The sequence below is a fragment of the Leucoraja erinacea genome, chromosome 44 (assembly GCF_028641065.1).
Source record: "Leucoraja erinacea ecotype New England chromosome 44, Leri_hhj_1, whole genome shotgun sequence".
In the NCBI taxonomy this organism is placed as follows: domain Eukaryota; kingdom Metazoa; phylum Chordata; class Chondrichthyes; order Rajiformes; family Rajidae; genus Leucoraja; species Leucoraja erinaceus.
The window spans coordinates 102,501-114,654 of NC_073420.1; the positions used below are offsets into that span (position 1 = coordinate 102,501).

The following is a 12,154-nucleotide window of genomic DNA, read 5'->3' on the forward strand; positions in this document are numbered from 1 at the left end:
TGCAGTTGTACAGGGTCTTGGTGAGACCACACCTGGAGTATTGCGTACAGTTTTGGTCTCCAAATCTGAGGAAGGACATTATTGCCATAGAGGGAGTGCAGAGAAGGTTCACCAGACTGATTCCTGGGATGTCAGGACAGTCTTATGTAGAAAGACTGGATAGACTTGGTTTATACTCTCTAGAATTTAGGAGATTGAGAGGGGATCTTATAGAAACTTACAAAATTCTTAAGGGGTTGGACAGGCTAGATGCAGGAAGATTGTTCCCGATGTTAGGGAAGTCCAGGACAAGGGGTCACAGCTTAAGGATAAGGGGGAAATCCTTTAAAACCGAGATGAGAAGAACTTTTTTCACACAGAGAGTGGTGAATCTCTGGAATTCTCTGCCACAGAGGGTAGTTGAGGCCACACAGTTCATTGGCTATATTTAAGAGGGAGTTAGATGTGGCCCTTGTGGCCAAGGGGATCAGGGGGTATGGAGAGAAGGCAGGGGTACGGGATACTGAGTTGGATGATCAGCCATGATCATATTGAATGGCGGTGCAGGCTCGAAGGGCCGAATGGCCTCTACTCCTGCACCTAATTTCTATGTTTCTATGTTTCTATGTTAAGGGCTTGGACACATGCTAGAGGCAGGAAACAGGAGAGAGTTGGATGTAGCTCTTAGGGCTAACGGAATCAAGGGATATGGGGAGAAAGCAGGAACGGGGTACTGATTCTGGATGATCAGCCATGATCACATTGAATGGCGGTGCAGGCTCGAAGGGCCGAATGGCCTCAACTCCTGCACCTAATTTCTATGTACAGGTTGCACCGTGCCTCCAAACTAGACGACCACTTAAAAAAAAAATGACTGTGAGCTGTGCAAAGGTGAGCGGTTGGAGATTTGTCACACGTACAACAAATGTGGTTGGGGCTCTGTCTATGTGGGGAAGGATACAGGAAGTTAGGTAACAAGGCAACAGGAAGTTTCTGAAGGAAAGAGTTGGTTTGACTTTGTTAATTCTCATTCTCAAAGCGGAACCAGAATGCGCATAGCGGTTTCTCCTCAGATTTTGCAAGGTGTCTTAAAGGGACAGTGTGATGCCTTAAAAGGGGCTGTTTGCTTCAGTTTGGTGCGAGCATTCTTGGTGAGACCGCATCTGGAGTATTGCGTACAGTTTTGGTCTCCTAATCTGAGGAAATACATTCTTGCCATAGAGGGAGTACAGAGAAGGTTCTACTGCAGTTGTACAGGGTCTTGGTGAGACCACACCTGGAGTATTGTGTACAGTTTTGGTCTCCAAATCTGAGGAAAGACATTCTTGCCATAGAGGGAGTACAGAGACTGATTCCTGGGATGATTCCTGGACTTTTAGATAGATAGATAGATAGATGGATGGATGGATGGATGGATGGATGGATGGATGGATGGATGGATGGATGGATGGATGGATGGATGGATGGATGGAGTGGATGGATGGATGGATGGATGGATGGATGGATGGATGGACAGATAGATAGATAGATAGATAGATAGATAGATAGATAGATAGATACCCTCTGCCACAGAGGGTAGTTGAGGCCAGTTCATTGGCTATATTTAAGAGGGAGTTAGATGTGGCCCTTGTGGCTAAGGGGATCAGGGGGTATGGAGAGAAGGCAGGTACGGGATACTGAGTTGGATGATCAGCCATGATCATATTGAATGGCGGTGCAGGCTCGAATCGCGAATGGCCTACTCCTGCACCTAATTTCTATGTTTCTATCGATAGATATATAGATAGATGGATAGATAGATGGATGGATGGATGGATGGATGGATAGATAGATAGATAGATAGATAGATAGATAGATAGATAGATAGATAGATAGATAGATAGATAGATAGATAGATGAAATATTTTTTTTCACACAGAGAGTGGTGAATCTCGGGAACTCTCTGCCACAGAGGGTAGTTGAGGCCAGTTCATTGGCTATATTTAAGAGGGAATTAGATGTGGCCCTTGTAGCTAAGGGGATCAGGGGGTATGGAGAGAAGGCAGGTACGGGATACTGAGTTGGATGATCAGCCATGATCATATTGAATGGCGGTGCAGACTCGAAGGGCCGAATGGCCTACTCCTGCACCTATATTTCTATGTTTCTATAGATAGATAGATAGATAGATAGATAGATAGATAGATAGATAGATAGATAGATAGATAGATAGATAGATATAATTTATTTGCCACACCACCAGGGTCGGTGGTATTTGGGTTGGTATGAAGAAAGACTGGATAGACTTGGATTGTACTCGCTAGAGTTTATAAGATTGAGGGGGGATCTTATAGCAACTTACAAAATTCTTAAGGGGTTGGACAGGCTAGATGCAGGAAGGTTGTTCCCGATGTTGGGGAAGTCCAGAACAAGGAGTCACAGTTTAAGGATAAGGGGGAAGTCTTTTAGGACCGAGATGAGAAAATTAATTTTCACACAGAGAGTGGTGAATCTGTGGAATTCTCTGCCACAGAAGGTAGTCGAGGCCACACAGTTCATTGGCTATGTTTAAGAGGGAGTTAGATGTGGCCCTTGTGGCTAAAGGGATCAGGGGGTATGGAGAGAAGGCAGGTACGGGATACTGAGTTGGATGATCAGCCATGATCATATTGAATGGCGAATGGTGCAGGCTCGAAGGGCCGAATGGCCTCTACTACTGCACCTATTGTCTATGTTTCTAACGTACAACAGTGTAGCAGAGGTACAGGCCCTTCAGCCCCCAATGTCCGTGCCGAACATAATGCCAGGTTAAACTCAACTCCTCTGCCGACACATGATCCATATCATAGAAACATAGACAATAGGTACAGCAGGAGGAGGCCATTCGGCCCTTCGAGCCAGCACCGCCATTCATTGTGATCATGGCTGATCGTCCCCTATCAATAACCCGTGCCTGCCTTCTCCCAATATCCCTTGATTCCGTTAGCCCTAAGAGCTAAATCTAACTCTCTCTTGAAAACATCCAGAGAATTGGCCTCCACTGCCTTCTGTGGCAGAGAATACCACAGATTCACAATTCTCTGGGTGGAAACGTTTTTCCTCATCTCAGTCCTAAATGGCCTCCCATCTTATTCTTAAACTGTGTGGCCCCTGGTTCTGGACTCTCCAACATGGGGAACATTTTTCCTGCATCTAGCCTGTCCAATCCCTTGAGAATTTTACTAAGGGGCCCTCTCATCCTTCTAAACTCCAGAGTGTACAAGCCCAGCCGCTCCATTCTCTCAGCATATGACAGTCCCGCCATTCCGGGAATTAACCTGGTGAACCTACGCTGCACTCCCTCAATAGCAATCGAAAGCCTACTAAATGTTTGCTGAATTTTGTTTAGTTTAGATTAGAGATAGGGCACGGAAACAGGCCCTTCGGCCCAACGAGTCCATGCCGACCAGCGACCCCCGCACATTAACACTATCCTACCCACACTACGGACAATTTACAATTTTACCCAAGCCAATTAACCTACAAACCCGCACGTCTTTGGAGTGTGGGGAGGAAACCGAAGATCTCGGTGAAAACTCACGGGGAGAAAACGTAGTCGGGATCGAACCCGGGTCTCTGGGGCTGTGAGGCGGCAACTCTACCGCTGTACCCCACCGGGCGGCCCTTCGGCCCAACATGTTCCATCTATACTAGCCCCACACACACACACACACGGTTACTTGGCTTGTTAATCATGGCTGATCAATCTCCCGCTCCTAACCCCATTCTCCTGCCTTCGCCCCATAACCCCTGACATTGGTACAAATCAAGAATCTTATCTATCTGTGCCTTAAAAATATCCATTGATCTGATCGCAACCAGGCTGTTTTTTAGGGCGACTGTCATAGCCGTAGAAAGTCTCCGAAAAAACGGCGACTGGATTAATGGGCCTGTCCCACTTAGGCGATATTTTAGGCGACTGCGCCAATGGAATTCATCGGTCAGCGCCGGCGGCAACCTACGCCATCTTGGCGGCAACCTACGCCATCTTGGCGGCAACCTACGCCATCTTGGCGACCACCTACGCCATCTTTGGCGGCCACCTACGCCATCTTGGCGACCACCTACGCCATCTTGGCGGCAACCTCCGCCATCTTGGCGACCACCTACGCCATCTTGGCGACCACCTACGTCATCTTGGCGGCCACCTACGACAGCACCTACGACAGGGAAAGACAACCTACGTCATCCAGTGGCAACCAGAATAACGCTACGACTCTTTGGGCGACCGAGAGGCCTGTAGTCGCCTAAAAATATCGCCAAAGTGCGAGAAAAAAAATCGCCCTTAGCCTCCTCAACTTTCTGTGGCAATGAATTCCACAGATTCTCCACCCTCCGACTGAAGAAGTTCCTCCTCATCTCCTTCCTAAAGGAAAGTCCTTTAATTCTGAGGCTGTGCCCTCTAGTCCTAGGCTCTCCCACACCGGTGGAAGCAAGCGAAGAGGGATTTTAGGAACCTGGCTCAATGGCGCGCCCTTCTGGTCAGCTCCTGCAACACTCACGCACATGGAGTGACAATTGACACATTGGGAGAGGAGAGCCTGCTCTCTCCTCCCTCGTCTTGCGAGCAATGCAGACGGAACGCCGATGCATTTGTGCCGAGGTCTTGCGTTGTTCGCTGCAGCTGAGTTGCAGCTGGAGGCCGCTGGAGCAGTTCATAGGATAGGAGATAGGACAGTTCATATGTGATAGGAGCAGAATTAGGCCATTCGGCCCATCAAGTCTACTCCGCCATTCAATCAAGGCAAGTCAAGAAGTTTATTGTCATGTGTCCCAGATAGGACAATGAAATTCTTGCTTTGCTTCAGCACAACAGAGTATTATAGGCATTAATACAGAACAGATCAGTGTGTCCATATACCATAGAATATATAGACATAGAAACATAGAAACATAGAAATTAGGTGCAGGAGTAGGCCATTCGGCCCTTCGAGCCTGCACCGCCATTCAATATGATCATGGCTGATCATCCAACTCAGTATCCCATACCTGCCTTCTCTCCATACCCCCTGATCCCCTTAGCCACATATATATACTTACAACTTACAAAATTCAAAACTTACACAATAAAATTACAATATACAAAATTCTTAAGGGGCTGGACAGGCTAGATGCAGGAAGATTGTTCCCGATGTTGGGGAAGTCCAGGACAAGGGGTCACAGCTTAAGGATAAGGGGGAAATCCTTTAAAACCGAGATGAGAAGAACTTTTTTCACACAGAGAGTGGTGAATCTCTGGAACTCTCTGCCGCAGAGGGTAGTCGAGGCCACAGTTCATTGGCTATATTTAAGAGGGAGTTAGATGTGGCCCTTGTGGCTAAGGGAATCAGAGGGTATGGAGAGAAGGCAGGTACGGGATACTGAGTTGGATGATCAGCCATGATCATATTGAATGGCGAATGGTGCAGGCTCGAAGGGCCGAATGGCCTCTACTCCTGCACCTAATTGTTTATGTTTCTATACACACATAAATAAACAGATAAAGTGCAATAGGCCGTTATAGTTCAGAGTTTGTTTGAAGTTGAGTTTAATAGCCTGATGGCTGTGGGGAAGTAGCTATTCCTGAACCTGGACGTTGCAGTCTTCAGGCTCCTGTACCTTCTACCTGATGGTAGCAGGGAGATGAGTGTGTGGCCAGGATGGTGTGTGGGTCTTTGATGATACTGCCAGCCTTTTTGAGGCAGCGACTGCGATAGATCCCCTCGATGGAAGGAAGGTCAGAGCCGATGATGGACTGGGCAGTGTTTACTACTTTTTGTAGTCTCTTCCTTCACCAGGGCGCTCAAGTTGCCGAACCAAGCCACGATGCAAGCATGCTCTCTACTGTGCACCTGTAGAAGTTCGAGAGAGTCCTCCTTGACAAACCGACTCTCCGTAATCTTCTCAGGAAGTAGAGGCGCTGATGTGCTTTCTTTATGATTGCATCAGTGTGCTGGGAGCAGGAGAGATCTTCGGAAATATGCACGCCCAGGAATTTGAAGTTCTTGACTGATCACTGAGCCATCTCTCAACCCCACTCTCCTGCCTTCTCCCCGTAACCCCTGGCACTTGTACTAATCCACGATCTATCTCTGCCGTAAAAAAAAATCCACTGACTTGGCCTCCACAGTCGTCTGTGGCAAAGAATCCACAGATTCACCACCCTCTGACTAAAGAAATTCCTCCTCATCTTCCTAAAGGAACGTCCTCTAATTCTGATCCTGTGGTCTCAGTTCCTGGACTCTCCCACTAGTGGAAACATCCTCTCCACATCCACTCTAATCCAAGCCTTTCATTATTCTGTATGTCTCAATGAGGTCCCCCCCCATCCTTCTAAACTCCAGCGAGTACAGGCCCAGTTCATGGTCAATTGATTATTTTGAAGTTGTAATCAGTAGATAGTTCCCAGCTAGGATGTGCAGCTGAAACTACGATAGAAACATAGAAACATAGAAATTAGGTGCAGGAGTAGAGGCCATTCGGCCCTTCGAGCCTGCACCATTCGCCATTCAATATGATCATGGCTGATCATCCAACTCAGTATCCCGTACCTGCCTTCTCTCCATACCCCCTGATCCCCTTAGCCACAAGGGCCACATCTAACTCCCTCTTAAATATAGCCAATGAACTGGCCTCAACTACCCTCTGTGGCAGAGAGTTCCAGAGATTCACCACTCTCTGCATGAAAAAAGTTCTTCTCATCTCGGTTTTAAAGGATTTCCCCTTTATCCTTAAGCTGTGACCCCTTGTCCTGGACTTCCCTAACATCGGGAACAATCTTCCTGCATCTAGCCTGTCCAACCCCTTAAGAATTTTGTAAGTTTCTATAAGATCCCCTCTCAATCTTCTAAATTCTAGAGAGTATAAACCAAGTCTATCCAGTCTGTCTTCATAAGACAGTCCTGACATCCCAGGAATCAGTCTGGTGAACCGTCTCTGCACTCCCTCTATGGCAATAATGTCCTTCCTCAGATTTGGAGACCAAAACTGTACGCAATACTCCAGGTGTGGTCTCACCAAGACCCTGTACAACTGCAGTAGAACCTCTCTGCTCCTATACTCAAATCCTTTTGCAATGAAAGATAACATACCATTCGCTTTCTTTACTGCCTGCTGCACCTGCATGCCTACCTTCAATGACTGGTGTACCATGACACCCAGGTCTCGCTGCATCTCCTCCTTTCCCAATCGGCCACGATGACCAATTCTGTCTGATCTCATCGAATGGAGGATGTGCTCTCTGACGTTGAATTAGCGTTTCCAAACTGTGTGCATTTCTGAGTTAAGGTCATAAGGAATAGTAGAATCAGGCCATTCGGCCCATCAAGTCTACTCTGCCATTCAATCAAGGTTGATCTCTCTCTCCCTCCTAACCCCATTCTCCTGCCTTCTCCTGTACTAATCAAGAATCTATCTATCTCTGCCTTATTGTGTGTGTACTGTGTGTGTGTGAACCATGTGTGTCTGAACCGCGTGTCTGAACCGCGTGTGTGTGAACCGCGTGTCTGAACCGCGTGTGTCTGAACCGCGTGTGTCTGAATCATGAGCGTCTCTGAACCGTGTGTCTCTAAACCGTGTGTGTCTCTGAATCGTGACTGTCTCTGAACCGTGTGTGTCTCTGAACTGTGTGTGTCTCTGAACCGTGAGTGTGTCTCTGAACCGTGTGTGTCTCTGAACCGTGTGTGTCTCTGAACCGTGAGTGTGTCTGAACCGTGAGTGTGTCTGAACCGTGAGCATCTCTAAACCGTGAGCATCTCTAAACCGTGAGCGTCTCTGAACCGTGAGCGTCTCTGTGACTGTGAACCGTGCGTCTCTGAACCGTGAGCGTGTCTGAACCGCGCGTGTCTCTGAACTGTGAGCGTCTCTGAACCGTGAGTGTCTCTGAGCCGTGTGTGTCTCTGAACCATGAGCGTCTCTGAACCGTGAGTGTCTCTGAGCCGTGAGTGTCTCTGAACCGTGTGTCTCTGAACCGTGAGTGTCTCTGAACCGTGAGTGTCTCTGAACCATGAGCCGAACCGTGAGTGTCTCTGAACCGTGAGTGTCTCTGAACCATGTGTCTCTGAACCGTGTGTGTCTCTAAACCGTATGTGTCTGAACTGTGAGCGTGTCTGAACCGTGAGCGTGTCTGAACTGTGAGTGTCTCTGAACCGTGTGTGTCTCTGAACCGTGAGTGTCTCTGAACCGTGAGCGTGTCTGAACCGTGAGCGTGTCTGAACCGTGAGTGTCTCTGAACCGTGTGTGTCTCTGAACCGTGAGTGTCTCTAAACCGTGAGTGTCTCTAAACCGTGAGCGTCTCTGAACCGTGAGTGTCTCTGAACCGTGAGCGTCTCTGAACCGTGAGCGTCTCTGAACCGTGAGCGTCTCTGAACCGTGAGTGTCTCTAAACCGTGTGTGTCTCTGAACCGTGAGCGTCTCTGAACCGTGAGTGTCTCTGAACCGTGAGCGTCTCTAAACCGTGTCTCTGCGTCTCTGAACCGTGACTCTGAACCGTGAGCGTCTCTGAACCGTGAGCGTCTCTGAACCGTGAGCGTCTCTGAACCGTGAGCGTCTCTGAACCGTGAGTGTCTCTGAACCGTGAGCGTCTCTGAACCGTGAGCGTCTCTGAACCGCGAGCGTCTCTGAACCGTGAGCGTCTCTGAACCGCGCGTGTCTCAACCGTGAGTGTCTCTGAACCGTGAGCGTCTCTGAACCATATGTGTCTGTACCGTGAGCGTATCTGAACCGTGAGTGTGTCTGAACCGTGAGTGTCTCTGAACCGTGAGTGTGTCTGAACCGTATGCGTCTCTGAACCGTGAGCGTCTCTGAACCGTGAGTGTCTCTGAACCGTGAGCGTCTCTGAACCGTGAGCGTCTCTGAACCGTGAGCGTGTCTGAACCGTATGCGTCTCTGAACCGTGAGTGTCTCTGAACCGCGCGTGTCTCTAAACCGTGTGTGTCTCTGAAACCAGATGGTGACGACGGGCTGCGTGACTGAAGACCTCGTTCTCCGCAGGAACAGCGTCCACCACCTGGGCTTCCAGGTCAACGGCGACGGCATCGTGACGCAGGTGGAGGAGAACGGCTACGCTCAGATGACGGGACTGAAGCTGTTCAGCCGGCTGGTGCGGATCTGCGAGATCCCCATGGTGACCATGTCCTACTCCAAGAGGACGGAGATCTTGCGGAAGGCCGACCATGTCCGGATAACCATCATCCCCCCCGACAGCAAGGGCAAGCCCAGAATGTAGGTGTCTGACCCAAGGTGGCGGTGGGTGGTAGTATAATGGCTTCACAACCATCTAACGTAACTCTGGACCTTTGGTCTCCCCAGCTGGTTGTCCTGTGGCACCATATAACCATATAACAATTACAGCACGGAAACAGGCCATCTCGGCCCTACAAGTCCATGCCGAACAAATTTTTTTTCCCCTTAGTCCCACCTGCCTGCACTCATACCATAACCCTCCATTCCCTTCTCATCCATATGCCTATCCAATTTATTTTTAAATGATACCAATGAACCTGCCTCCACCACTTCCACTCATTTCACACAGCCACCACTCTCTGAGTAAAGAAGTTCCCCCTCATATTACCCCTAAACTTCTGTCCCTTAATTCTGAAGTCATGTCCTCTTGTTTGAATCTTCCCTATTCTCAAAGGGAAAAGCTTGTCCACGTCAACTCTGTCTATCCCTCTCATCATTTTAAAGACCTCTATCAGGTCCCCCCTTAACCTTCTGCGCTCCAGAGAATAAAGACCTAACTTATTCAACCTATCTCTGGTCCTAGTTCTAGTAAAGTGATCCAGCATGGAAACAGGCCCTTCGGCCCAACTTGCCCACACCGGCCAACATGTCCCAGCTACACTAGTCCCACCTGCCCGCGTTTGGTCCATATCCCTCCAAACCCGTCCTATCCATGTACCTGTCTTAACTGTTTAAGAAGGAACTGCAGATGCTGGAAAAACCGAAAGTAGACACAAGATACTGGAGAAACTCAGCGGGAGAGGCAGCATCTATGGGTCTCGGTCCGAAACGTCGCCTATTCCTTCTCTCCATAGATGCTGCCTTACCCGCTGGGTTTCTCCAGCATACTACCTGTCTAACTGTTTCTTAAACGATGGGATAGTCCCAGCCTCAACTACCTCCTCTGGCAGCTCATTCCATACACCCACCCTCTGTGTGAAAAAGTTACCCCTCGGATCCCTGTTAAATCTTTTCCAATTCACCTTAAACTTACGTCCTCTGGCCCTCGATTCCCCTACTCGATCCACCCGAACTATTCCTCTCATGATTTTGTACACCTCCATAATCCTCCTGCGCTCCAAGGAATAGAGTCCCGGCCTACTCAGGCCTTGGATGGAGCCGTTCCCAAACTCCAAGATGCCTCCTTCACCATCTCAAGGAAGAGCAGAGAAACTATCTTCCGATACAGTGCGGAAAGAGGATTATTTCGTTGTTGTGTGAAATGCTTCAGTGTGAACTAATGCCCCCGTCCCACTTAGGAAACATCAACGGAAACCTCTGGGGACTTTGCGCCCCACCCAAGGTTTTCCGTGCGGTTCTGGGAGGTTTTTGTCAGTCTCCCCACCTGCTTCCACTACCTGCAACCTCCGGCAACTGCAACCTCCGGAAACCACCTGCAACCTCCGGCAACCTCCGGGATCCGCACGGAAACCTTGGGTGGGGCGCAAAGTCTCCAGAGGTTTCCGTTCAGGTTTCCTAAGTGGGACAGGGGCATAAGGTGACTTGGATAGGCTGGGTGAGTGGGCAAATGTTTGGCAGATGCAGTATAATGTGGATAAATGTGAGGTTATCCATTTTGGTGGCAAAAACGGGAAAGCAGACTATTATCTAAATGGTGGCCGATTGGGAAAGGGGGAGATGCAGCGAGACCTGGGTGGCATGGTACACCAGTCATTGAAGGTAGGCATGCAGGTGCAGCAGGCAGTAAAGAAAGCGAATGGTATGTTAGCTTTCATTGCAAAAGGATTTAGTATAGGAGCAGGGAGGTTCTACTGCAGTTGTACAGGGTCTTGGTGAGACCACACCTGGAGTATTGCGTACTGTTTTGGTCTCCAAATCTGAGGAAGGACATTATTGCCATAGAGGGAGTGCAGAGACGGTTCACCAGACTGATTCCTGGGATGTCAGGACCGTCTTATGAAGAAAGACTGGATAGACTTGGTTTATACTCTCTAGAATTTAGAAGATTGAGAGGGGATCTTATAGAAACTTACAAAATTCTTAAGGGGTTGGACAGGCTAGATGCAGGAAGATTGTTCCCGATGTTGGGGAAGTCCAGGACAAGGGGTCACAGCTTAAGGATAATGGGGAAATCCTTTAGGACCGAGATGGAGAAAAACTTTTTTCACACAGAGAGTGGTGAATCTCTGGAACTCTCTGCCACAGAGGGTAGTTGAGGCCACACAGTTCATTGGCTATATTGAAGAGGGAGTTAGATGTGGAACTTGTGGCTAAGGGGATCAGGGGGTATGGAGAGAAGGCAGGTATGGGATACTGAGTTGGATGATCAGCCATGATCATATTGAATGGCGAATGGTGCAGGCTCGAAGGGCTGAATGGTCTCTACTCCTGCACCTAATTTCTATGATACAGTGCGGAAAGAGGATTATTTTGTTGAGTGTTCAGTGTGAACTAATGCCCCTGTCCCACTTAGGAAACATGAACGGAAACCTCTGGGGGCTTTGCGCCCCACCCAAGGTTTTCCGTGCGGTTCCGGGAGGTTTTTGTCAGTCTCCCCACCTGCTTCCACTACCTGCAACCTCCGGCAACCTCCGGAAAACCACCTGCAACCTCCGGCAACCTCCGGAAACAACCTGCAACCTCCGGCAACCGCACGGAAACCTTGGGTGGGGCGCACAAAGTCTCCAGAGGTTTCCGTTCAGGTTTCCTAAGTGGGACAGGGGGCAGTAAGGCAGCAGCGAGGAAATATGTCAATGCAGATTCTTTCTCTCTTTTCGAAGGAGTTTCTCCGAGCTGTACAGAAAGTCGATCGAGGAGACTGAGCGCAAGTGTGAACGGGTGTCAGACCTGGGGCTGGCCGCCCCCTGTTTGTTACTGTCCAGGATGTCCTCGCTCCAGGAGACCAGGAGCACCGGTCCACACGGGCAACAGAGTCCCACCGTACGCAGTTGCTCTCTGGAAATGAGAGTGACTCAGGGCCAAAGGTACTGCTGAG

At 49.1% G+C, this 12,154-nt stretch overlaps 1 protein-coding gene across 2 annotated transcripts in view; it reads left to right on the forward strand.

The window, feature by feature from the left end:
* The window catches only part of zmp:0000001168 (signal-induced proliferation-associated 1-like protein 2), an 81,083-nt gene that overhangs the window by 48,012 nt on the left and 20,917 nt on the right, over positions 1 to 12,154 (forward strand). For both annotated transcript variants that reach the window (XM_055664777.1, XM_055664778.1), the window contains exons 9-10: positions 8,924 to 9,198; positions 11,940 to 12,143. In XM_055664777.1, the coding sequence (XP_055520752.1) occupies positions 8,924 to 9,198; positions 11,940 to 12,143 (479 nt within the window). The remainder of the gene's footprint in view (positions 1 to 8,923; positions 9,199 to 11,939; positions 12,144 to 12,154) is intronic.